At 57.6% G+C, this 23,011-nt stretch overlaps 1 protein-coding gene across 2 annotated transcripts in view; it reads left to right on the top strand.

Moving 5' to 3' along the window:
- Positions 1-16,432, top strand: part of CACNA1A (calcium voltage-gated channel subunit alpha1 A) — a 131,596-nt gene extending 115,164 nt beyond the window's left edge. Inside the window, exons 32-47 of one of the 2 annotated variants that reach the window (XM_040990668.1) lie at positions 1,221-1,337; positions 1,620-1,685; positions 1,845-1,960; positions 3,264-3,414; positions 3,694-3,821; positions 4,947-5,043; positions 8,316-8,421; positions 10,824-10,931; positions 11,046-11,146; positions 11,787-11,890; positions 11,994-12,132; positions 12,239-12,352; positions 13,498-13,533; positions 14,427-14,613; positions 14,755-15,014; positions 15,680-16,432. In XM_040990668.1, coding sequence (XP_040846602.1) covers positions 1,221-1,337; positions 1,620-1,685; positions 1,845-1,960; positions 3,264-3,414; positions 3,694-3,821; positions 4,947-5,043; positions 8,316-8,421; positions 10,824-10,931; positions 11,046-11,146; positions 11,787-11,890; positions 11,994-12,132; positions 12,239-12,352; positions 13,498-13,533; positions 14,427-14,613; positions 14,755-15,014; positions 15,680-16,432 — 2,583 coding nt within the window. Of the gene's footprint in view, positions 1-1,220; positions 1,338-1,619; positions 1,686-1,844; positions 1,961-3,263; positions 3,415-3,693; positions 3,822-4,946; positions 5,044-6,040; positions 6,138-8,315; positions 8,422-10,823; positions 10,932-11,045; positions 11,147-11,786; positions 11,891-11,993; positions 12,133-12,238; positions 12,353-13,497; positions 13,534-14,426; positions 14,614-14,754; positions 15,015-15,679 lie in introns of both variants that reach the window. The other variant, XM_040990669.1, reaches the window with a different exon arrangement.
- The last annotated feature ends 6,579 nt before the right edge of the window (positions 16,433-23,011 follow it).

Genomic DNA, 23,011 nt, shown 5'->3' with positions numbered 1-23,011 from the left:
ACTGTCAGACCAGGGGGCCTAGGGAGCAAGAGGCAGGGGCCTCCCCAGGGAGGTCTGGGAGCAGCACCAGCTGCTTGCCCCCAGCACCAGCCCCGCGGTGTCCCATCACCCCAACAGCACACCCCACCCCTAACCGCCGGGCTGATATTTGAGTGCACCTGCCCACGGGAGCTCAGTCGTTCCTGCTTCCTGCAGGCCTGGTCCCAGAAGCTGAGAAGCCATCCCCCGAGGGGGTATCAGGGCCCCAAATGCATCTTCTCGGACTCAGCGGGCAGCGAGGACTCACCCTCCAGCCGAACAACCCCAGCTCCTTCCCGTCCACCCCCTTCCCGCTCGCCAAGCGGGTAAGAAATGAACGCTCCCCATTCCCACCCCCCACCCCACCCCGACCACCCCCCCGACCCTGCTTCTCCCGATTGGCTCGAGCCGCCGCCGCCGCTGCTCCTACTTTTGTGGCCGTGGGGTGAGGTCAGGGGCGGGGTAGGAGCGGTGGGGCAGCTCAGCAGGGCAGGAGGGCAGGGCGCGCCCCCGGTGAGTCCCGCGACAGATGCATTTCTGGCCCCAAGCGTTAACTTGCCCTCCGGAAACCTTCCCCCAACCCCCGCACGTGTCCACCCACAGGCCTGAGCGTGCTGGCCGCCCCTCCGCACCCTGCCCCCAGCCCTAGCTCCCGCTGCGCTGTCTGTGCCTCCTACACGTGTGATGGGCTCCGTGCAACTCGACCCGCTTGTGTCCTTGGTCTCAGTGCATTTGGTTGTTGGGAGAAACAAAAAAAAATCTCGATTTTTTTTTTCCTGATTGGATGATTCGGATATATTTTCTTTTCTTCGTTCTTCTGTTATTTTCTTGCCCCACCTCCCCTCCCCCACCCACTTTTCCTTTTTTTTTTTTTCCCCTCTCTTTTTTCCTCCCCCTCCACTCCCCATTGAGGGTGTGAGGGCTAGCAGGGAGGGCTTAAGCTTTTATTGATTTTTTTTTTTCAAAAGTTTTTTTTTTTTTTTTTTTTTCCGCTGCACCATTGCACTCACAAAACTTTCCTTCTTTATTAGAGGGCCTGGCTTGCATTTTTTTTTTTTCTTTTTTGTTCCCTCCACCCCACCCCACCCTGTTGGTTGGTTGATTGGCTTCGTGCAGAGAGAGAGAGGGCCTCTGTGAGTGGGTGATGGCCCTGAGCCCCTCTGGCTGGGTAGACGGTCACCTGCTTTTCCCTCGTCCTGCAGAATAACTTCATTAATCTGAGCTTCCTGCGCCTCTTCCGCGCTGCGCGGCTCATCAAGCTGTTGCGGCAGGGTTACACCATCCGCATCCTCCTCTGGACCTTCGTGCAGTCCTTTAAGGTGAGGCCCCCTCACTCCCACCCCCGTGCCACAGCTGTTGCCCTCCTGACCCTCCTGCAGGGGTAGGGGTCGGGTGGGCTTGGCTGTGGAACTGGAGCTGTACAGGCACTTGCCTAATTTCCTGTCCCACCCAAAAGAATCTTCAGGGCTCCAAGGGTCTCCTGCCAAAGCACCCCCCCACACACACACACACACACCACTCAGTCCCCTCCAAAGCCCCAGCACCGCATGTGGCCGTGGCGCCCTCCAGCCCCCTCCCCTCATTGCCTCCCTCCCCTCCAGGCCCTGCCCTATGTCTGTCTGCTGATCGCCATGCTTTTCTTCATCTACGCCATCATCGGGATGCAGGTGAGCCCCCAGGCCCCCACAGCAACCCCCCACGCCCCAGGGGAGCCCCGTTGACACACACACACAATCCCAGAGGCAGATGGAGCTCTCCCTCAGAGCTGCCCCCCATCCCTCCTCAGTCATTCCCGTCAGTCAGCACCGCCCTCTGCACCCCCCCAGGTGTTTGGTAACATCGGCATCGACGTGGAGGACGAAGACAGCGATGAGGATGAGTTTCAGATCACGGAGCACAATAACTTCCGGACCTTCTTCCAGGCCCTCATGCTTCTCTTCCGGTGAGACACAAGGGGGCGAGTGTGTGCTCGCCCTGCTCTTCCTGTCGGGGCGTGTCCTCATCCTGTTGCCGTGGCTAGAGAGGCGTGACCTCATGCTGCTCTTCCTGTCGGGGCGTGTCCTCATCCTGTTGACATGGCTGGAGAGGCGTGTTCTCACCCTTCTCTCCGGCTGTGATGCGGGAGGCCCTTGCAGAAGCCTTGCTGAGCGCTCTGGGTGGGTTCCAGGAGGAACCTCACATGGGATCCTCCCGACCCCGTGTGAGGTGGGGATTCCTGGCACCCACTTGCAACAGATGAGGAATCTGTAGCCTGGTATCTGTGCTACTTAATTCTGGCTGCACGTTAGCAGCAGGTTTTTGGGTGTTTTCTGCCTCCTGCAGGGGTGAACCAGTGGATAGAAAAATACCTCTCTCCTGCCTTTCATACAAATGAAAATATAAACATATGTTAAAATACTACATTTTCAGTCTTTAAACAGATAATCGTGTCCCACAGGACCAGTTGGAGTCCCGAGAGTGGAGACACTAACGTTAGCACCTTTTAAGATTTATCTAGTTACTGGAAACAGAGTTACGGAGAGAAATGAGAATCTTCCATCCACTTTCTCACTTACCAGGCGGCCACAGAGGCCGGAGCCCAGCCAGTCCAAAGCCAGGAGCAAGCCAGGAGGAGCAAGCTTCTTCCAGGTCTCCCACACAGGTGCAGGGTCCTAAGGCTTTGGACCATCCTCTACTGCTTTCCCATGTCACAAACAGGCAGCTGGATGGGAAGTGGAACAGAACCAGTAACTGCTATATGGGATGCCAGCACCAGCGTTTTTCATTTTATTTTATCTACGTATCTATCTCTCTTTGGCAAGAGCCCCTTATGGTGTAACCAGATGTGCAGATGCCCCTGCTGGAGGCATGGAGTCCACGTCCTTAGCCTGGGAGCTGTGGGTGCCAGGTCTTTGATGCCCGCTCGAGCCATGGAGTCCACGTCCTTAGCCTGGGAGCTGTGGGTGCCAGGTCTTTGATGCCTGCTCGAGCCATGGAGTCCACGTCCTTAGCCTGGGAGCTGTGGGTGCCAGGTCTTTGATGCCCGCTCGAGCCATGGAGTCCACGTCCTTAGCCTGGGAGCTGTGGGTGCCAGGTCTTTGATGCCCGCTCGAGCCATGGAGTCCACGTCCTTAGCCTGGGAGCTGTGGGTGCCAGGTCTTTGATGCCCGCTCGAGCCATGGAGTCCACGTCCTTAGCCTGGGGGCTGTGGGTGCCAGGTCTTTGATGCCCGCTCCCCCTCCTCTCTGCTTCCTCCCCGCTCCCAGGAGCGCCACTGGGGAAGCCTGGCACAACATCATGCTTTCGTGCCTGAGTGGGAAGCCGTGTGACAAGAACTCGGGCATCCTCACCCCCGAGTGTGGCAACGAGTTCGCGTATTTTTACTTCGTGTCCTTCATCTTCCTCTGCTCCTTCTTGGTGAGTCCAGGACTGAGTGGGGGTGGGGTGTGAGACAGGAGACTCTTGAGGTAAAGCAAAAATACTTCTCAGTTTCAGAACGACCAGCAGAAGTGGGGGGGGGTCTCCTGTGGTAGAGACCGTCCTCCATCCAGCCCCCACGTGGATCCACCGCTGGGGATCCCCGGTGACGGATGTCACATGAGCCTGTGACGGGGGAGCCAGGGCAAGTGGGAGAGGACCCAGGCAAGTCCCTCCCCCAATGCTGTCCATCGCCCTCTGTCCCCTCCCTCTCGGCAGATGCTGAACCTGTTTGTGGCTGTCATCATGGACAACTTCGAGTACCTCACTAGGGACTCCTCCATCCTGGGCCCTCACCACCTGGATGAGTACGTGCGGGTCTGGGCTGAGTATGACCCTGCAGCTTGGTAAGTTGTCACCACAAGTCCTCCTGTCCCACTTCCCCCACCCCCCACCCTCTTTCTGACGCTAGAGCACATGGTGGGGCCTCCCAGATCTCATATTACGGAATCATTCCAAAGGAAAGAAATGGAAGCCACAGTTCTCAGGCACCCCAGGTGAAAGGCCCGGGGTGCCTCCTTTCTGGAAGAGTTATTGATGAGCGTGCCGGCTACCCGATCCCCTTTCTCCATGTGTGAGGTTGGCCAATGGAAAGAGCCAGGCCCCCAGGAGGAAGCTAGCTCCCCAGAAGTGGGTACCCACAGACAGGCCAGAGGTGGACTCGGTGCTGCAAAGGGAGGGAGCTCCTGACCAGCTCTGCAGATTTCCTGTGGGAGCGCCTCCTGCTGGCCAACTGCAGTACGTGTCATGCAACTGTTGACAAGCTTATGCTCTCCCTCTGCTGGCCAAGCACAGTACAGGCCTGTTAAGAAGCACATGGGCCCCCTCTGCTGGCCATGCGCGGTACTGCCCATTAAGAAGCACATGGGCCCCCTCTGCTGGTCAAACACAGTACAGTCCTGTTAAGCAGCATGAGCTCAGCACCAAACCAGAGGTCCAGAACAAGGCTTAAAAATCTGGATCAGGGTGGACATGGCTCCTGAGTCCTGACTTCCTTCCTGACCTCAGCCCTGGGCGGGTTGAGAACTCAACCTGTGCCCATTTTCCAACCCTGCACCGTGAGCCCAGCCCCGGAGGCCAGCCCAAGCCACAGACCTGAGACGTGGCTTGTCACTGATTCCTCTAACTCTTCCTGTTTTGATTTTAGGTCACAGCAAAGTCGGGTGCTGTTCCCCTCTCTATGCCTCCCATTCTCCCACATATACCCGCAGTATAGTCCAAGTAGATTATGGAGGAACAAAGTGCAGAGAAAGAGCCCAAGGCAGAGATGTCCCCCTGATCAAAATCAAGGGGTCTGCAAGCATCTGGGAACTCTCTCAGATCTGCTGTATCCCTTCCTTCCACGCAGACTGCCCCCTCCTTGGTGTCACCGCCTCCATGTGTGCCCCTCCTCCTGGGGGGAGCCAGTGTAGACATGGCCTGCCCCCATGTCTTCTCCTGCCTCCACTAACCCCCTGTTTTCTCCCTTTCAGCGGTCGCATCCATTATAAGGATATGTACAGTTTATTACGAGTAATCTCTCCCCCTCTCGGCTTAGGCAAGAAATGTCCTCATAGGGTTGCCTGCAAGGTTTGGATTCCACTAAAACCTGCTAGCGTCCATGGAATGAGTGTGGCTTTGGGGATTCTCAATATATATATTTCATATATATATATATATCTAAAAAGAGAGACATTTCTGTCTTCTCTCTCTCTCTTTCTCTCTCTCCTTTTTGCATTGAACTATTAAACTCTCTTTAGCCAATAGAATGCAGGCCTTGTAGACTTTTGGATAGAGCATGGAACAGAATTTTCTCAGTTCCTTTTCTTGGCCATCTCTGCTTGCTCCTGGCTCGAGCTGTCCATCCCGGGGTCTCAACGGCACCCCCCCACACATGCCCCGACCACACACTGTCCTGGGGCAGTGGCAGAGTGGGTTGGAACTGATTACACGTTGATCCAGCTGTCCCTCACCCACCATCGTCTCCACCCCTTCACTCCCCCTCGCCCTGGTCCCCTCCATCTCCCCACCCAGGCTCCCTGACCTCAGAGAGCAGCCTCAGAGACCTCGAGCCATGTCTGGCAATGACAGTGAACCCAGACACAAGACCAGGACCCCACCCCTCTCTGCCTCCCACAGGGGTGCTTAACTCTCGCAGGTTCCCCACACATTGATTCTGACGTTTGTATTCCTTCTCTCTCTTCCTCTCTCTGTCCCTGCTCATGAGCAGTGAAATAATCCCTTTTTTTCTTTTTTTTTTTTTTTGCTTTTATAAAATGCCCTTTTCTTCCATTTTTCCCACCCCTACCCTGTTCCTGTTTATTCATTTATTTCTTGCCTTTTCGCTCTATACTCTTTTTTTTATACCTCTATTTTTCAACTCTTGTGGTTTTGTTTTTTGGGTTTGGGTTCATTTTCGTTGTTTGGTTTTTTTTTTTGTTTGTTTCATTTGTTTTGTTTTCTTGTGTTTTCTGGGGGGTGGGGTTGTTGGGGTTTTTTTCTTTGTTTTTGCCTTCTGTCACTTTCCACACCTCGCCCTCCCCAGCCCACCTCACGCCCCATCTTGTTTTGTTTCCGGTACTGCCAGGGGCCGCATGCTTTACCGGGACATGTATGAGATGCTGAGGCACATGTCCCCACCCCTGGGTCTGGGGAAGAAGTGTCCCGCCAGAGTGGCGTACAAGGTAGACTACCAGCTCCGAGCCGCCGGTGCCGACTGCGACGCACCGGCTACGGTTGTTTTTTTTTTAATGATGATGATGATGATGATGATGATTGTTTTTTTTTTTTTTTACAACATTTCCTCTTCTTTTTTTCCCCCTTTTTTCTTTGCTCCTTGAGTCAGTGGCTCATAAACCCCCTTGACACGTGTCCGTCTTTCTGATCGCGTCTTCGTGTTTTGAGACTCCATTATGGCGACACGCCGGGGGTGGGTGGGGGTGGGCCTGGGGTGGGCTGGGGACAAGAGAAGAGCGAAGCCCAGATCTCCAGCAGTCTGGTCCCACATCCACCTCTACCCAGGCCCCACCACACACACACACACACACACACACACCCACACCCCTGAAGCTGATCTCTGACTTAGGGCCTTGGAATCTTCGAGATCCCAACAGCCTCCCCTCCTCCACCCTCTCCCGTCTCGGTTACCTCCTCTCTTCTCCGCGGCCCCTCCCCTCAACCTCCTCCTCCCCGCCACTGCCACAGCCACCGCCACTACAAGACAACTGTCCACTGTTTCAGAATGGGCAGACGGGCCGCAGCTGGACCCCTGGACGGTGGCACACTCATGCAGGCCATGCACGCTGCCTTGGCAAGGGGGGGGTGGGGGAAGCCTGGGGCGGGCAGGCACCATGGCCGACAGGGGCCGGGGAGGGGGGCTGCATGTTGGCTGAAGGAGCGAGTGTCCTGCCGCCAGGCGGCAAGGCCGGCCCACCCCTCCGGACCTCCTCCTCCCTGCCCCACCCCCCCAGTACTGGAATCTCCCTTGGCCTCCAAGGACAGACATTATTCCCATGCCCACCCCTAGCCCTCCCACCACTCCCTGCAAAGTCCAGAGATGACCTGCCTCTGGCTCTGCCCCACACGCCGTCCCCATCATCCTGTTCTGTTCCGTCCCTCTGCCCATCTGTCTGCCTCCCATCCATCCTCCTCCTGCTCCTCCTCCATGGACACCCCTCGGAGTCCCGGTCTCTCCCATCACCCCTTCCCCACAGCCCTTCTCTGGGTCTCTGTGGCTGTTTCTTTTCCTCCCTGTCTGTAAAGGACCATCACACACCTTTGTGCCCATTTGGACTTGCCATCTATGGGAGGCCTGTGGCACTGACCAACATTCAACATGTGCCTTCCTTAAGTGGGAGATGCCCTTTGTACAGTGCACAACCTGTGCAACTGCACAGCGGCCCCATCTCTGTGTGTGTCTTCCTTCCCTCCTGCCTCCCTTTCACCTTGCCCCACCTCCCTCCTCTGGCCTGACCTCGGTTCCCATTCTGTTTCCAGCCTACGTGTGTCTGAATCCCACCCTGGTGACCCTCCAGACATGCCCGCCATCCCCATATCCAGCCTGGGCTGGGTTGTGCACCCACCCAGCCACAACAGTCCCTTTCCATGATGCAAAATGTGAGGGGTTGAGCTGGGAGGGTTGGGGACAGAGTCCCTTCCTCCCCCTACCTCCCACCCCTGCCATGGCACAACCAACCAGGATCCAGATACACCCCCCGAGACCCACTTTCCACGGAGCTATGAATGAGTCTCGAGATTCCGTCTGCATGCACCCGTGTCTGTGCCACTCTGTGTCTCGCATGCCCGCCCGCCCGCCTGCCTGCCCACGTGCTCTGCCTGCTGCTTCTCCTGGTGGTGCCGAGGGGTGTGAACTGTGTCCTTGGTGTCTGTCCTGGTCCTGGAAGAGCCAGGAATGGGAGAGGGGTGTCAGGATCACCCCCACCACCAAGTCCCAAGCGGCCGTGGCTGTGGCTCCCTCTACTGGCTGCTGCACGCATTGCGTTGAAACCTGTTTTTCTCTGGGAGTTGGAGGCGGGAGGGGTCAGTGCAAGTGGAGCCATCCAGGAGAACTCTGGGGCAGGGCAGGGCAGGGCAGGGCAGGGCAATGTCCATGTGGGGGTGCAGCTGGCAAAAATAATTTATTAAATTAATCATTAAAAACCTGGGGAATTCTAGCCAGGGAAGGTGGGTCCCAGGGTGCCCCCTGCTGGACACTCAGGGAAAGGGGAACCAGTGTCACTGCCCATTTCAGCCTTTCTGAGTTCTTCTGGTGGGCTGACGGGTGGGTGGGGCTCCCAGGGGATCCTGGGACCGAGGGAACGGGGCCGAGTCGGGGTACTCAGGGCGGGACTGGCTCTCTGTAGAGGCTCTTGCGGATGGACCTGCCCGTAGCAGATGACAACACCGTCCACTTCAACTCCACGCTCATGGCTTTGATCCGCACGGCCCTGGACATCAAGATTGCCAAGGGTGAGGAACGGGCCAGAAGCCGGAAGGGGGCGGGTGGTGGAACTAATGACAGACCCTTTGAGGGGTCAACCCCGTAGCCCAGGGTCTCTCCCCCACCCCACCCCAACACCTGGGTCCCCAGTGTTCCCAACCCAGGGAAGGGGTCGCCTCAGGCCCTGCGATGGGGGTAGGGAACAAGGCATGCGAGGACCAGGGGTGGGCAGGGCCAGTCATGGTGGGCGCTGGGGGGAGGGGAAGGGACGAGGACACACAGGCCTGAGATTGGTGGGCAGCATATGCAGGTGGATTTTTTTCTGACATTTATTTATTTGAGGTTGGATTGAATAACAGAGAGAGAGGCAGAAGCTGGGAGCCTGGGAATCCACCCTGGCCTCCCGCATGAGTGCAGGGGTCCAAGGACTTGGGGTCATCATTGCTGCTTCCCATGGCTCACGGCAGGGGGGTGAAGCGGCGGGTAAAAGTACTCTCTCTCTCTCTCTCTCTCTCTCTCCTTCTGGAGGACAGGTTCCCGGTGACCCAGCTCCTCCTCCAGGCTTCCCGCCTCGCCACCGAGGTTGGAGAAAGTGCTGAAGGGATAGCTGGCTCACATCTGTGACTCCCGGGAGCTGAATTCTTAACACAGCGAGTTCCCACGGTGGGAGGAGGGTAGCAAGGAGAAGACCCCCCACCAAAGACCCAGCCAGGCTCACTCCTCCACTGAGACACACATGCACACGTGCACACATGCCAGTGCACAGAGACACACGTGCAAACAGACCCTTGTACACGCACTCAGACACAACACAAGGGGCTGAAGTGCTCCAGGCGGTGCATTGGCAGCAAGGAACCATGTGACCGCTGCTGGCGCCATGGCCTCGGAGGGCCTGGCCACCTGCTCCAGGGCAGCTCAGGGCAGAGGAGGGGCCTTCATCATGTTGTCCGGGCTGTCCCACCCTCTGCTGGTCTACTCCCCAATGCCCCCCTCTCCCGCAGCTGGCTCCTGTCCCAGCTTCTCTCTCTGTCCCTGTAGTAGCCACTTCTCTTTCTCTGCCTGGCCATTCCATCAGCTGTTGGAAGTCAAGTGAAGGCCAAGTGCCTCATCATGCCTCCACTTGTGACAGCAGCAGCCCATATCAGCACAAGTTCAAGACCCAGCAGCCCCACTTCCCATCTAACGCACCTCCCTGATCCTTCATCCTGGGCCAGCAGCAGCAGCAGATGGTGGTCCCAAAGTCTGAGCCTCTGCCACCCTCCATGGGACACCTGGGTGAAGTTCCCAGGCGTCAGCATGGCCCAGCCCTGGCTGTTACAGGGGATTTGGGGGGAGTGAACCACTGGCTGCAAAAGCAATCTCTCCGTGTCATGCCGCCATCGGTATAAACAAACAGATCTCTGTGCCTGAGTCACCTAGAAACCCAGAGCCCCCATCTCCACCCCCGGCTCCACGCTGGAATTCTGGCTTCGGCAGGACCCACAGGACCCTAACATCCATAGATAACCTTTGGGCGATCCTTAAACTTATGGATCTACTTGAAAAAGTACAAAAGTGAGAGACAACGAAAGATCTTCCATCTTCTGATTCCCTCCCTCAAATGACCACAACAGCCAGGGCTGGGTCAGACCCAAGCCAGGAGCCAGGAGCTGCATCCGAGTCTCCCATGTGAGTGGCAGGGGTCCAAGCACGTGACCCATCCCAGGGCGTGCAGCATCGGAGAACTGCAGCCAGAGACGGGATTCAAACCCAAACACCCCGACACGTGACACAAATGTCTTAACCACAGGACCAAATGCCCACCTCACAGATGACTTTTAAAGACGCAAAAGTTCAAGAAACACGGTAGCCTGCTAAGAAGGCACCTGAGGGCTGAACCACAGGTGACAACAGCGAGAGCCCTTCGTTGCACCTGGGACCCCCCCCCAAAAAAGCCATTGAGTCCAATCCAGCTACAAGAATTTTCCCCCAAGGGTCTTTCAGGGTAATCTTGACCTCTGAGCCCAAGTCCAGACCCACCCAGTAGCCTCGGGTCAACTGCTCAACCCAGACACCACAGCCCCCTCACCCTGCAGCTACCAAGGTCGCCTTCTAGTGGACAAGGCAGGGAGAGAAAATTCCTTAGACATGGAAAGCTTTGGAACAGGAATAGGTGGGAAGGGAAGGGGGCAGGCAATTGAGACGGCTGTTAATGCTGCCCTATGGGACACCCGCATCCCACAGCGCCTGGGTTCCACCCCCCACTCCCATGAACTCCATCCAGGTCTCATGCAGCAGCAGCAGGGACTCGAGCCACCTCCCCCAGTGCACATTAGCAGGGAGCTGGATCCAAAGTGGAGCCGCCAGGACTAGAACCGGCTCTGCAATGTGGGATGCAGAGGTTTCCAGGCAGCAGTGGCTTAACCCGCTGCGCTATGTGTTCACCCCTCAGGCGGAGCCGACAAGCAGCAGATGGACGCAGAGTTAAGGAAGGAGATGATAGCCATCTGGCCCAACCTGTCACAGAAGACCCTGGACCTGCTGGTCACGCCCCACAAGTGTAAGCGCTTTAGTCCAGGAGCCACCAGGTTGGACGGAGGAGGCACCGTGGTGGAGGTGAGGAGAGGGCGCTGAGGCGGGGCACACAGTGACCTTGCCCTGTGCGTGCCCGCAGCCACGGACCTGACGGTGGGCAAGATCTACGCGGCCATGATGATCATGGAATATTACCGCCAGAGCAAAGCCAAGAAGCTGCAGGCCATGCGTGAGGAACAGGTGCACCCCTGGGGATGCCCCGCGGGTGGGTGTGGCTGGGCCTGGGAGCCCATCCTTGTGCCACCTTAGGGCCAGGTGCACCAAGTGTAACCCGGAGCAGGTTGCTGGGTGCTGAGATTTGGGGGTCAGAGGGGGGTATTTGGGACCTTGTTCAGCAGATTTTGGGGGGTTTGGGGGTGGTGGGTAAGCATGAGGGAAGGGCTCCACAGGGGACTTGAAGGAGTGGACGGACAGGACCCAGCAATTATCCAGGTGCAGGGGCGGAGAAGTTGGGGACACCTGGTGAATGTGGCAAGCAGGAGGCAGTCGAAAAGAGCAAGCAGAGAGAGGAGTGAGGAGAGAGGAGGGCAAGGAGGTGAGGCACCAGGGCTGCCCAAGGCGTTAGGGTTACCGCCCCCCCCAGACGTCCCCACCCCCAAAGCTTCAGCTCAGCTCATTTGCCCCTATGTTAAGCAGTTCCAGAGAGGAACTTGCAGGTACCCTCCGATGGCTGTCAGGAGGGTTACAGGCAGGAACTGGGAGAGCCAAATGGGGGTCGGCCAGGTGGGCTGCAGCCAGAGCCTGACCCTGGCTCCTGCTTCTCCCCTTGTTCCCCTCCCCACTCCCGATTCCCACCCCTATGCACCTGCTGGTCTCGCAGAACCGGACCCCGCTCATGTTCCAGCGCATGGAGCCCCCACCAGATGATGGAGGGTCTGGCCAGAACGCGCTCCCCTCCACACAGCTGGACCCCGCAGGTGGCCTGTGAGTGCTGCTGTAGCCACACGAAGGCAGGAGGGAGGGGGACCGGCCACGGGTCCCGAAGCCCCCCCCCACCCTGCCCCCTGGCTTGTGTTGCCCCATGCAGGATGGCCCACGAAGGTGGCCTCAAGGACAGCCCGTCCTGGGTGACGCAGCGGGCGCAGGAAATGTTCCAGAGGACGGGCGCATGGAGCCCGGAGCGCGGGCCCTCTGCTGACATGCCCGACAGCCAACCCAAGACGCAGGTGTCTGTCCGCCCGGGTGCAGGGAGGAGAGGGAGTTCAGGAGCGAGGGGTCCAGAGGGCGGCACCTCACCAGGCCACGTCCCCTGCCCTGCCCTGCCCTCTGCAGTCCGTGGAGATGCGAGAGATGGGCCGTGATGGCTACTCAGACAGTGAGCATTACCTCCCCATGGAAGGCCAGGCCCGCGCCGCCTCCATGCCCCGCCTCCCAGCCGAGAACCAGGTGAGAGCTTTTACCCAGCGCCCCCTGGGGTTGCACCCCACATCCCCTGCCTGGTGGGGTCGGGCCCCTGGTGGTTCCTCCCCACCACCCACACTGCCCCTTCCCTTAACCCAGGCCTGCACCTGCAGGCTCAGCAGCAGGTACGGGCCCTGCCCCCTCGTGGCCCTACATGGAACAGCCACCCACATGGCTTCCCCCCTGGGCCTGTTGGGGGTGGGTGCAGAAGGGAGACAATGGGGGCTGTGGCGGGGAGGGGGCGTCAGGCCCAGGTGAGAGAGCTGTAATCGTGGAGACACATGTGACACACACACCACACACTTGTGCGCACACGTGCACACACACGCACGCACACAGGAACCTGACGGAGTTCTGGGACCCAGGGGCTGAGTGGTGGGTGGGGCTGGGGCCAGCTGGGGGGGCCGGACTTCTTGTCTGGTCTTGGGGGGATGGAGGGGTGCCAGTGTGTGTGTGTGTGTGTGTGTGTGTGTGTGTGTGTACCTGCCTAGCCGTATGTGGCTGATTGGCTGCTTGGCTGGCTACCACAGCCCACCTGGCATGGAGGGAAGATGGTGGGCTATCCAGCCAGAGGCATGGCTGGCCTGAGGAGGGGATGGGTGGGGGGCCCTTGGGGAGCCCTGAAAACAGGAAGAACTTTGTGCGCAGGGGTCAGCATGTCTGGCTGCACCAAGCTGAGCTTCCCCAGGCAGCTTTGCATTGCCTGGCTGGGCCACGGTTGCCCTTGGGCCTGCACCCCTGCTGCTGTGTTACCTGTGGCCAGGGTCGAATGGAGGGGACTGCCCTTTCGGGGGGCGCCCCACCCCCGCAGTGGGTGTGCATGCGGCTGCCTCGCCCCCTCCCCCAGAGAGGAGGGACGTTGGAAGAAGCCCAGCTGGAGCCCAAGGAGCCCTCAGGCATGGCATGAGCCAAGGGCCTGTGGCCACGCCACCCGACGTGTCAGCCTTGCGCCTCCGCCATGTGCCTCTGCCCGCTGTCTGCTCTGCCCGCCTCGCCTCTCTTTTTCCTCCTCTTTGCTCTCCCTCCATCCGCCACCACCTGCCTGGCCCCACCCCGTCCCCTCCTGCCTTTTATATTTATTTTCTTCTTTCTGTTTTTCCTGTGTGCACCATCCCGTGGGGCTGTGACAGAGGAGAAGGGGCCGGCCACGTGGGAGTGACCTCACTGTATGTATCCTTCCCAGCTCAGCGCTCACTCGGCTCCGGCCCCCTCCTCCTCCCCACCCCCCCTCGGGGGACTCCCTCCTCCCCATCTCTGTCCCCCCACCCTGCCTCCTTCCGCCCCCTCCCCCTTTCTTTGCAGCTCACGCCCACCCCTTCCTCACACCCTTTCACCCAGCCTGAGGAGCACCCTCCTGGTGTATTCTGTCCTCTGTCCACTGGAGCCATGCCCCTCCACACACACCTTTTCTCCTCCCTCCAACTGAAGATCTGCCCGCCCATTGGCCTCTCTCTCTCCCTCTCTCTCTCTCACCCCTCCATCCTTCTCAGAGGTGGGACTCATTCTCCAACCACTTCCACCAACCCTAGCCTGTAGCCTATCTCTTCCAGAACAGGCCTGGGCAGGCCCATCAGCAGCTGTCCCCTCATTCCTGGAGCTGAACCCATTCAGACTCCTCCCGAGGGCAGCTGCAAGCACACACAGGCCAGGGATGGAAATAGGGGAACACCACCCCAAAACCTGAGCCATAGAGGCTGGGGTGTCCAGAGCCAAGGTCAAAGACAAGAGCGGGCAGCCTGCAGGCTGAGGAAGCTGGGGCTGAGGCTGAGCCTCCCAGCGCCTGGAGGGAACTGGCAGGTGTCTCAGCTTCCCTGGGAGAGAAGGGGGCAGGGGATGCTGGGCTGGTCTGGGGGCACTTCATGCAAGTATGACCCTGGACCCTGGAGCAGCCCTCAGAAGATGGGCAGAGGGGATGGGTGGGGGAGTGACTCAGGAACGACCCCCTAGGTCCTTCCCTCCAAGCAGCAGGAGGCCTCGAGGCTGCGCTGGGCAGGCAGGCAGGAGGGGGGTCTCTGACCCCGACTCTCTGTCCCTCCCTGCTGTGTCCCCTTCCCCCCAGACCATCTCAGACACCAGCCCCATGAAGCGCTCAGCCTCTGTGCTGGGCCCCAAGCCTCGGCGACTGGACGATTACTCCCTGGAGCGCGTCCCTCCGGAGGACCACCAGCGGCACCACCCACGGAGGCGCGAGCGGGCCCCACGCACCTCCGAGCGCTCCTTGGGCCGCTACACGGACGTGGATACAGGTGAGCTGCACCCGGGAACACCCCCCAACCCAGCCCAGCCCAGCCACCTGTGCCCTGCGCACACACCCACCCCCTCATCGCCATGCGTGTCCACCCTGTCCTCCTCTCTCCTACCCTCCCCTGTCCTCCCCTCCTGCCCAGGCCTGGGAACCGACCTCAGCATGACCACCCAGTCGGGAGATCTGCCCTCCAAAGAGCGAGACCCGGAGCGGGGCCGGCCCAAAGACCGAAAGCACCGACAGCACCATCACCACCACCACCACCACCACCACCCGCCGCCAGCCCCGGACAAGGAGCGCTACGGCGCGCACGAGCGGCCCGAGCACAGCCGCGCCCGCGCCCGGGACCAGCGCTGGTCCCGCTCGCCCAGCGAGGGCCGCGAGCACACGACGCACCGGCAGGTGGGTGCACCCTGGGGCGGAGCCGGGAGGGGCCGTGGACTAGAGAGGATCCCGGGGTACCCCCCCAGACCCCCTAAACCCGCAGGACGCGCCCTTCGCCCCGTCCCGGCCGCACGCCCCCTGCCCACCGCTGCAGCCTCTCGCTCGCTCCCCCCACCCGGCCCCCCCCCCAGCTCCCCCTCCCTTTATTATTATTTTTTTTTGTATTGGTTTGTTATTATTTCTCCCCGGCTGCGAGTGATTTGTTGGAAACTTGGCTCTGTTGAACCCCAAAACTTACAAGACTCCGTTTCTCATTTCTCTTTTCACTTTGTTATGTTGGTTTTTTCACTCTCTCCCTCCCCCCCTTCCCTCCCACACACCCTACCTCTCCCCCCCCACACACACACCCCTACCCCCCAATTCTCCCTATGTGGCTGTGGCTTTCTCCTCTGGTTTCTGTTCAAACGTCCTGTGGCCCCCCGCCCCGTCCCCTTCTGGTGTCCCCGCACCCCCTCTTGGCCTCCACCCCTTCCCCACCCGCGTCTCTCCCCTTTCCCCCTCCGCCTCCCTGGCCCTCCCCCTCCCCCCCCCCGTGTGTCTCCCCACCCCCACCCCACCCCGTCTTCTGGTGGATTTTCTTGTTATCTTTTCTTTTGATTTCCTTTGTTTCAATTTTCGTGTAGGGCAGTAGTTCAGTAAGTGGAAGTCCAGTTCCTTCTACATCCGGTACAAGCACTCCGCAGCGGGGACGCCGCCAACTCCCCCAGACCCCCTGCACCCCCAGGCCGCACGTGTCCTACTCCCCCGTGATCCGTAAGGTCGGAGGCGCGGGGCCCCCGCAGCAGCAGCAGGCGGTGGCCAGGCCCGGCCGGGCGGCCCCAGGCGGCAGCGGCCCTCGGAGGTACCCGGGCCCCGCGGCCGAGCCTCCAGCACCGGCCCTGGAGAGGCGCGTCCCGGCCCCGACCCCGGTCCGGAGCGAGTCCCCTCGGGCCTGTCGCCACCACGGTGGGGCCCGGTGGCCCGCGGCCGGCCCGCACGCAGCGCACCGCGGTTACTACCGGGGCTCCGACTACGAGGAGCCCGATGGCCCGGGCAGCGGCCTCGGCGATGAGGACGAAGAAGAAGAAGAAGAAGAGGAAGAGGAGGAGGAGGACGAGGAGGAGGCCTTGGCCGTGGGCATGGGTGGGCCGTACGACGCGCGCCACGTTGCCTCCGCCGCCCCGGGCCCCGCAGGCCGATCGTCCAGGACTCCTCGGGCCGCCGCGGGCCCAGCGTGTGCCTCGCCAGCCCGCCACGGCCATGGCCACGGTCACGGCCACAGTCACGGCCATGGTCATGGCCGGCGGCTGCCCAATGGCTACTACCCGGTCCGTGGGCCGGGCTCCCGGAAAAGCCTGCACGAAGCGTACAGCGAAAGCGACGAGGATTGGTGCTAAGACTTCCCGCGCCCCCTGCGCCCCCCGCGCGCCCCGGGCGAGGCGGCCCACCCTGCACACACACACTCGCGCGCGCGCACACACACACGCACACACACACACCCTGCACCCGGGCTCAGGAGAGAGCGCGCACGCGTGCGTAGCCGCCCTCGCCCACGCGGACTCCAAAGGCCAGAGCCGGGGGCCGAGGAGGGGTCCCCGAGCCAACCCCCTCCCCAGCACCCCACACGGCAGGGCTGGGGGGGGGCGTGGGCCGCACGGGAAGAAACCCGAAGCAAACGCACGCAGCCAAGGGATTGGAATTCAACGCAGGCATGTGCGGACAACTCGGGGATACCAGAACCGCACCTGACCGCAGCACACGCGCGCGCGCACACACACACACAGGCACGAACGCACACACATGCGGTGACGTTTTTAAAAAGGAAGAGCGACGGGGAGTGAACAATTCTTTCTATTGATGAGTTTTATCATCTGAACTGAATCTTTTTTCCTGTCCTTGCTGATGGCAAGCTTGGGGGGCTGGGGGCGCTGCCGCCAAAGTTCCCCCAACACACCCACACACGTGCGCGTGCTCACACCCACACACACCCACACACACACACACACAGGAGTGCTTGTTGGACATCCTCCACACCCTACTATTACTGCCTGCAGGAATCAACTTTAAAAAAAAAAACACTACTACTAATAATAACGACAATAAATTTTCAAAAGGACAAACGTCAGTGACAAAGCATTTTTTTCTGGCATTTGATCTTGCTTGAAATAAAAGAAAAAAATTAACAAAAAAGAATTATCAGCCACCACCACGAGCACGGATTCCTAAGCTTCTTCTGTTGGTCTGGGGGGGTGTGTTTCGTTCTTTCGTTCTTTTTCTTTCTTTCTCTCACTCTCTTTCTTTCTTTCCTTCCTTCCTTCTTTCTTTCTCTCTTTCTTTTTCTTCTTTCCTACCTTGTTTGGAAAATGTGGGCTTGGGACTGTGAATTACTGCATGACATTTAAAAAGCAAACAAAAAGAACAAAAATAAAACAAAACAAAACAAGCTGGAATCGCAGGGCTCATTGTGTCCCCTTGCACAGGGGATGCTGAGAGGGGCAGGGCACGTGGCGGACTTGGACTAAGATCAAATGTGGAAGAGAAAGCTGACCCTCGTCCCCACCCCACTCCCAAGCCCCCCTCATCACCAAAGCCCAGAAGACTGAGCAACGAAGCACTCCAGAATCCCAAATACAACCCAGCACCCTCTTGGATCTGCTGGGACACACAAATTTTCCCATCCTACTCTCTCTTCCTCTCCATCCCCTGTCCTCCCAGCCAGGTGTCCTGAACTACCAATTCTCCCACCCCCACCCCCAACCCACAGGGCTGGGCCATTCTTGGGGTCAGAAGTCAAAGCAGGTGCCAGGAAGTGGAGAAGGCCATAGGTGGGGCGACTGGTGTTCAGTCTGGCCCAATGCCCCTACTCGGATAGACTTACCACTCGCCACTCCCCCCATCCCAACAGAGGCAGGCAGTGGGATGGGGAGTCCTCGCCCAGCACCCCCAAACCCACTCCCACCCAGGTCCTCACCAGCAAGGATACCATCTATAGCCACAATTTCGCAAGGGTGTGAGGTTGGGATCCACAGGGCTTGTGCTCTTACTAGCAAGTGACTTGCTATTCCACCTGCTTTGGCTGAGGTCCAATAAAGGAAACTTCTACCACCTTCCAGAAAGGTCCTGAGGGGCTCATGAATGACTCTCGGGGATGCCAGGATCCTTGTAACTGATGCGGAGTTCAGCTTCCTGCGCATGCACGCTTTGAAAGCAGCAGGAAGGAGATGGCCACCTGCTGGAGTCCCCACTGCCCACTGGGAACAGCTCCTGGCTGTTGGCTCTTGTCTGGCTATGTCGGGCAATCGGGTACAATCCAGAAGACAGAAATTTCTCTCTCTTTCTCATTCCCTTACGAAAATGAAAATAAGTACTTTAAAAGTATGTGAAAAACAGAACCAATAGCTCAATAGCTAAATCCTCATCTTGCAAGCACCGGGATCTCCTATGGGTGCCGGTTCTAATCCCAGCTGCCCCCCCTTCCCATCCAGCTTCCTGCATGTAGCCTGGGAAAAGTAGCAAAGGACGGCCCAAAGCCCTAGGACTCTGCACCCATGCAGGCGACCTGGAAGAAGCTCCTGGGTCCTGGCTTCGGATCAATTCAGCTCCAGCCATTGGGCCATTTTGGGGAGCGAACCAGCGGACAGAAGATCTTTCTTTCTGTCTCTCTATAAATCTGATCTGCCTTTTCAATTAAAAAAAATCTTTTAAAATGATAATAAATTTTGAAAAACAGAGGAAGCGATGCATGAGGGGCCAGGCACGTGATGGCACCTCAAGGCTGGCTTGTCCATGGGTTCTGAGAACCTGCCAGTGAATGTGGCACTGTCCCCACCCACCATGTCCCCTAGCGTCAAGCTCTCCTGACCTTAAGGGAGCAACTGAACCTCTCCATGCCAGCGTTTTCCCTTTTGAAAAATGGAAGCAAGGACAGGAGAGAACTTGCAGAAGTTCATGGGCAGATGGAGCACCTTGGTGACGAGTGGGTTTACAGGGAGCCAGGGGAATGAAGCCGATGGGCACTCGGGGGGCTCGTGTCCAGGAAGGTGGAGCCAGCCTGGGGATTTCCAGGCTGCTGAGCAGAGTCCAAGTTTATTATGCTCACCTGGTGTGCTGGCGGACTGGGCTTGGGGAACTTTGCTCTTGTCATACAGAAGGGCAAGGTGCCAGGTCAGCATACGTCATGGGCGGGCAGAGGTCTAGGCCAGCACACCACCCCAAGAGACACACAGCCAGCAATGACAGTGCCACCTAAAGGCTTGACTTACATCAGCCAAGGGCGGTGTCGCTGTGGAACTCGCTGAATTGGAGTCCAGATTTTGTATTCAGGACAGAATGGGAGCAGGAGGCACAAGACCAACTCAACTCCCAGCTCCAGGGACAGATGCATGACCCGTGGCCAGCATGTGGGGGCAGCGTCCCCAGCTGCTCCACACAAAGTGAGAGCCAGCCATTCCTAATGCAGGAGAGACTGCAGGTGGACACAAAAATCCACTGTGAGAGAAGCAGGCCTGCTCAGAAAGCTAAAAGTCAGGCCCGGCGTGATAGCCTAGTGACTAAAGTCCTCACCTTGCACATGCCAGGATCCCATATGGCTGCCAGTTCTAATCCCAGGGGCCCTGTTTCCCATCCAGCTCCCTGTTTATAGCCTAAGAAAGCAAAGACAGCCCAAAGCCTTGGGACCCTGCACCCTCACGGGAGACCCAGAGAAGGCTCCTGGCTCATGGCTTTGGATCAGCTCAGCTCTGGCTATTGCAGCCACTGGGAGAGTGAACCAGTGGATCTTCCTCTCTGTCTCTCCTTCTCTCAGGACCTGGGTCCAAGCCCCAGCTCTGGCTCCTGAATCCAGCTCCCTGCCAATCCAGCTCTGGGAGGCAACAGGTGATGCTGCCTACCTGAGCTGAGCGTCCAGCTTCTGATTTTCCTGGCCCCGCCCTGGCTGCCGCTGTCATTTGGAGGGAATGGAGCAGTGGATGGAAGATTGCTGTCTATTTCTCTGTCTCGCCAAAGTTTCAAAAAAAAGGTTTATGATGACAGGATTTTTTAATTTTCAAAAGAGGGAAGGAATGAGAGAGAGAGCTAAACATCAGCCAAGCTCTATGCTTTGACCAAAGGCCACAGGGGATGCAGAAACTGGACTTTGTGCACCCAGTTGGATTTGCTGTTGTCACCCCCACTGCTTCCCCTGAGCACGTGGACTTGGCCCTGCTGGCTGACACGCAGTCACCTCCTGCTCTGCTGTCTGTCCCCCTGCTCTGGCTTAGACACGAGTGTGGGTGGTTCATGTCACCCAAAGACCCTTGCATACAAATCCTCTGCTACTGAGGAAAAGAGAAAGGAAGAGAAGTGACTGGATGGGACCTGAGAGTTAGAGACCCCAGGACTGAGTCCTCATGGGCACAGGTCAAGGGGCTTATGCCACTTGGGGTGCTCTGGGAATCCCTAGGTGTAAGTCCTGACCCTCAACTCCACTTTCTACCCAGCTTCCTGACAATGTAGATCCCAGGAGGCAGCAGGTTCAAGGGCATGGGTTCCTGCCACCCACGGAGTGGGGAGCCCAGATGGAATCCCAGCCCTAGCTATTGTAGCATTTTGGGAGTAAACCAGCAGATGGATCTCCCCTCTCTCTCTCTCTCTCTCTCGTTCTCTCTCCACATATATGTGTGTGTGTGTGTGTGTCTGCCTTTCAAACAAATAAATTACAACAAGTTGAGGCTAGTGTGTGGCATACCACATAAAGCCTGCGGTGCCAGAATCCCATATGCACAACCGCTTTGAGTCTCGGCTGCTCTGTTCCCATCCAGCTCCCTCATATGCACCTGGGAAAGGCAGCAGAGGAAAGCCCAAGTGTTGGGTGCCTGCAGCCATGCCGAAAACCCGGATGGAGTCCCTGGCTCCTGGTTTCAGACCAGCCCAGCTCGGGCCGTTCTCTCTGTGGCTGTCACAAAAGGTGATGCTGACATTTGTGCCTCCCATGTTCCCTGGCACCTGTTGCCTTCCTGCTGGGAGGATAGGCTCGGTGCAGGTCCCAGGAGGAACCTTGAACTCCCCCAGAAGGCCAAAGGTTTGGGATGGTTACCATGCTCCTCCCCCACCCCACCCCTCCCTGACAGCCAGAAAACAAACTCCTGCTATCTTGGCCACTGGCCACAAATCAAAAGTCCAGGTCGCAACCCACAGACCTACTCCAGTCCTCACTGCCCCCACTCCGACCTCCTTCCCGTGCCCCGCCCTGGCTCAGCGGTGGTGGCCTCGTTCTCAACGCAAAACAGAGAAAACAGGTGTGTACCGCGACCCCTAAAGCCACTGTTATTTAAACCACAACCATTCACGGGCAAATCACAGTCCCATATTCCTGGGGGGAGGGGGGTGGGATTTGGTCAGTTTAGGGGCTGGCATTGTGAGGTAGCTGACTTAAGCATCTTCCTACCACAAGGACACCAGTATCCTATATCCCTGCGCTGATTCCAGTCCCTGCTGGGTAACTTCCTATTCTGTTCTGTGCTAAGGCAACAAGAAGTCAATAGGTAGCAGTCCAAGGGCTTGGATACCTGGGACTACATGGAGATCGGATGGTATTATAGGATATTATATTTTCCTTCTTACCGCCTAGAGAACGGCAGAAGTCCTTGGGCCCCTGAACCCACAAGGGAGACTAGAACAAGCTCCTGCCTCTTGGCTTCAGATTGGATTGGCTCCGGTTGTTGTGACCATTTAGGGAAGGAACCAGCGGATGGAAGATCTTTCTCTTTCTGCTTCTCTTTCTGCCGTAAATTTGTTTTCCCAATAAAATAAGTAAAGCTTTAGCCACGTAGAGCCAAGTATGTGTGAACCTGCCTCCCATTTAGGATATCTTGGTGGCTCTTCTGGTATTTGGAGTGGAAGATCTCTCTCTCTCTCTCTCTTCTCTTCTCTTTCTCTCCTCTCTCTTTTTCTCTCCCTTTCTCTTTCTCCCTCTCTCTTTCCATCTCTCTCTCCCTTCCTCCCTCTCTCTCTGTCTTTCAAAGAAATAAAATAAACATTAAAAAAAGAGAGAGAGAAGGAACACATACAACTCTAATACAGGCTACAAGTGGGAGACCCTCAGAGTGAAGGAAGCCAGAGAAGCATCTAGAACAAGCAGCTATGGAGACACAAGAAGCAGGTTGACAGGCGCCGGGCGCAGAAGGAGGGCAAGGGGACAGAAGCCGTTTACCTGGGGACCGAGTTTCGGTTTTGCAAGATGAGAAAGTTCTAGAGATTGATGGTGGCCATGGTTGCACAATCGTATGGAGGCTCTGACGTCACGGTGCCTTTCAGCTGGCTCCTCTGGGCTACATGCATTTTGTTTAAATGTTCCTTTTCATTTGGATGTATTTCTATTTTCTTCGAAAAAGAAAAGAGAGACAGAATCAGTGATTTTCTTTTTGTTTTTTTTTTTTTGTAAAATTTTATTTTTATTTTGACAATCTTTACATAGTTAATTAGGGTAAGAAGGCTCAAGAGCTATAGGAAAGTGGATAATACTAGTATGTTTTCCATATTGTTACCTTCATGTTTAAAGGGGGTATTAAGGAAGAAGGCCCACCCAATTTCCCACCCTCCCCATGTCCCGGATGTAGGGCATGCTCTGAGGTTCTTGCTCAAGTGGTTTTGATATTGCAACAGTTATGAACTGCTGTCAATCTTGCCACTCCAAGCACTATGAGGGCTTTGAAAAATCCACTGATTGACATAGTCCATCATAGCTGAGATGGTTGGTTGACCTGTTCTGTCTTCTCTCTTTTCTTCGTTAGGGTTCTGAGTCCAGCATTTAGAGTAGGAAGATCTCCAAAGAAACTTCTTGTATGTGCTAACAAGTACAGGGCCTGGCACCGTCCATCGCCCCAATCAGCTGGTGGTTGCAATTGCTGGGTTGGTTCTGTTTTCACTCCCGACTTCCACTGGAACCAATGGGTGTTGCATTCCAGCCTGGTTCTGCCCAGCACATACTTGGCCCTCAC

This window comes from Ochotona curzoniae, unplaced genomic scaffold, assembly GCF_017591425.1.
Source record: "Ochotona curzoniae isolate NIBS_2020 unplaced genomic scaffold, NIBS_Ocur_1.0 contig_605, whole genome shotgun sequence".
Taxonomy (NCBI): Eukaryota; Metazoa; Chordata; class Mammalia; order Lagomorpha; family Ochotonidae; genus Ochotona; species Ochotona curzoniae.
Note: the sequence above shows the minus strand (reverse complement) of the source record. Positions and strands in the feature narration are given on the sequence as shown.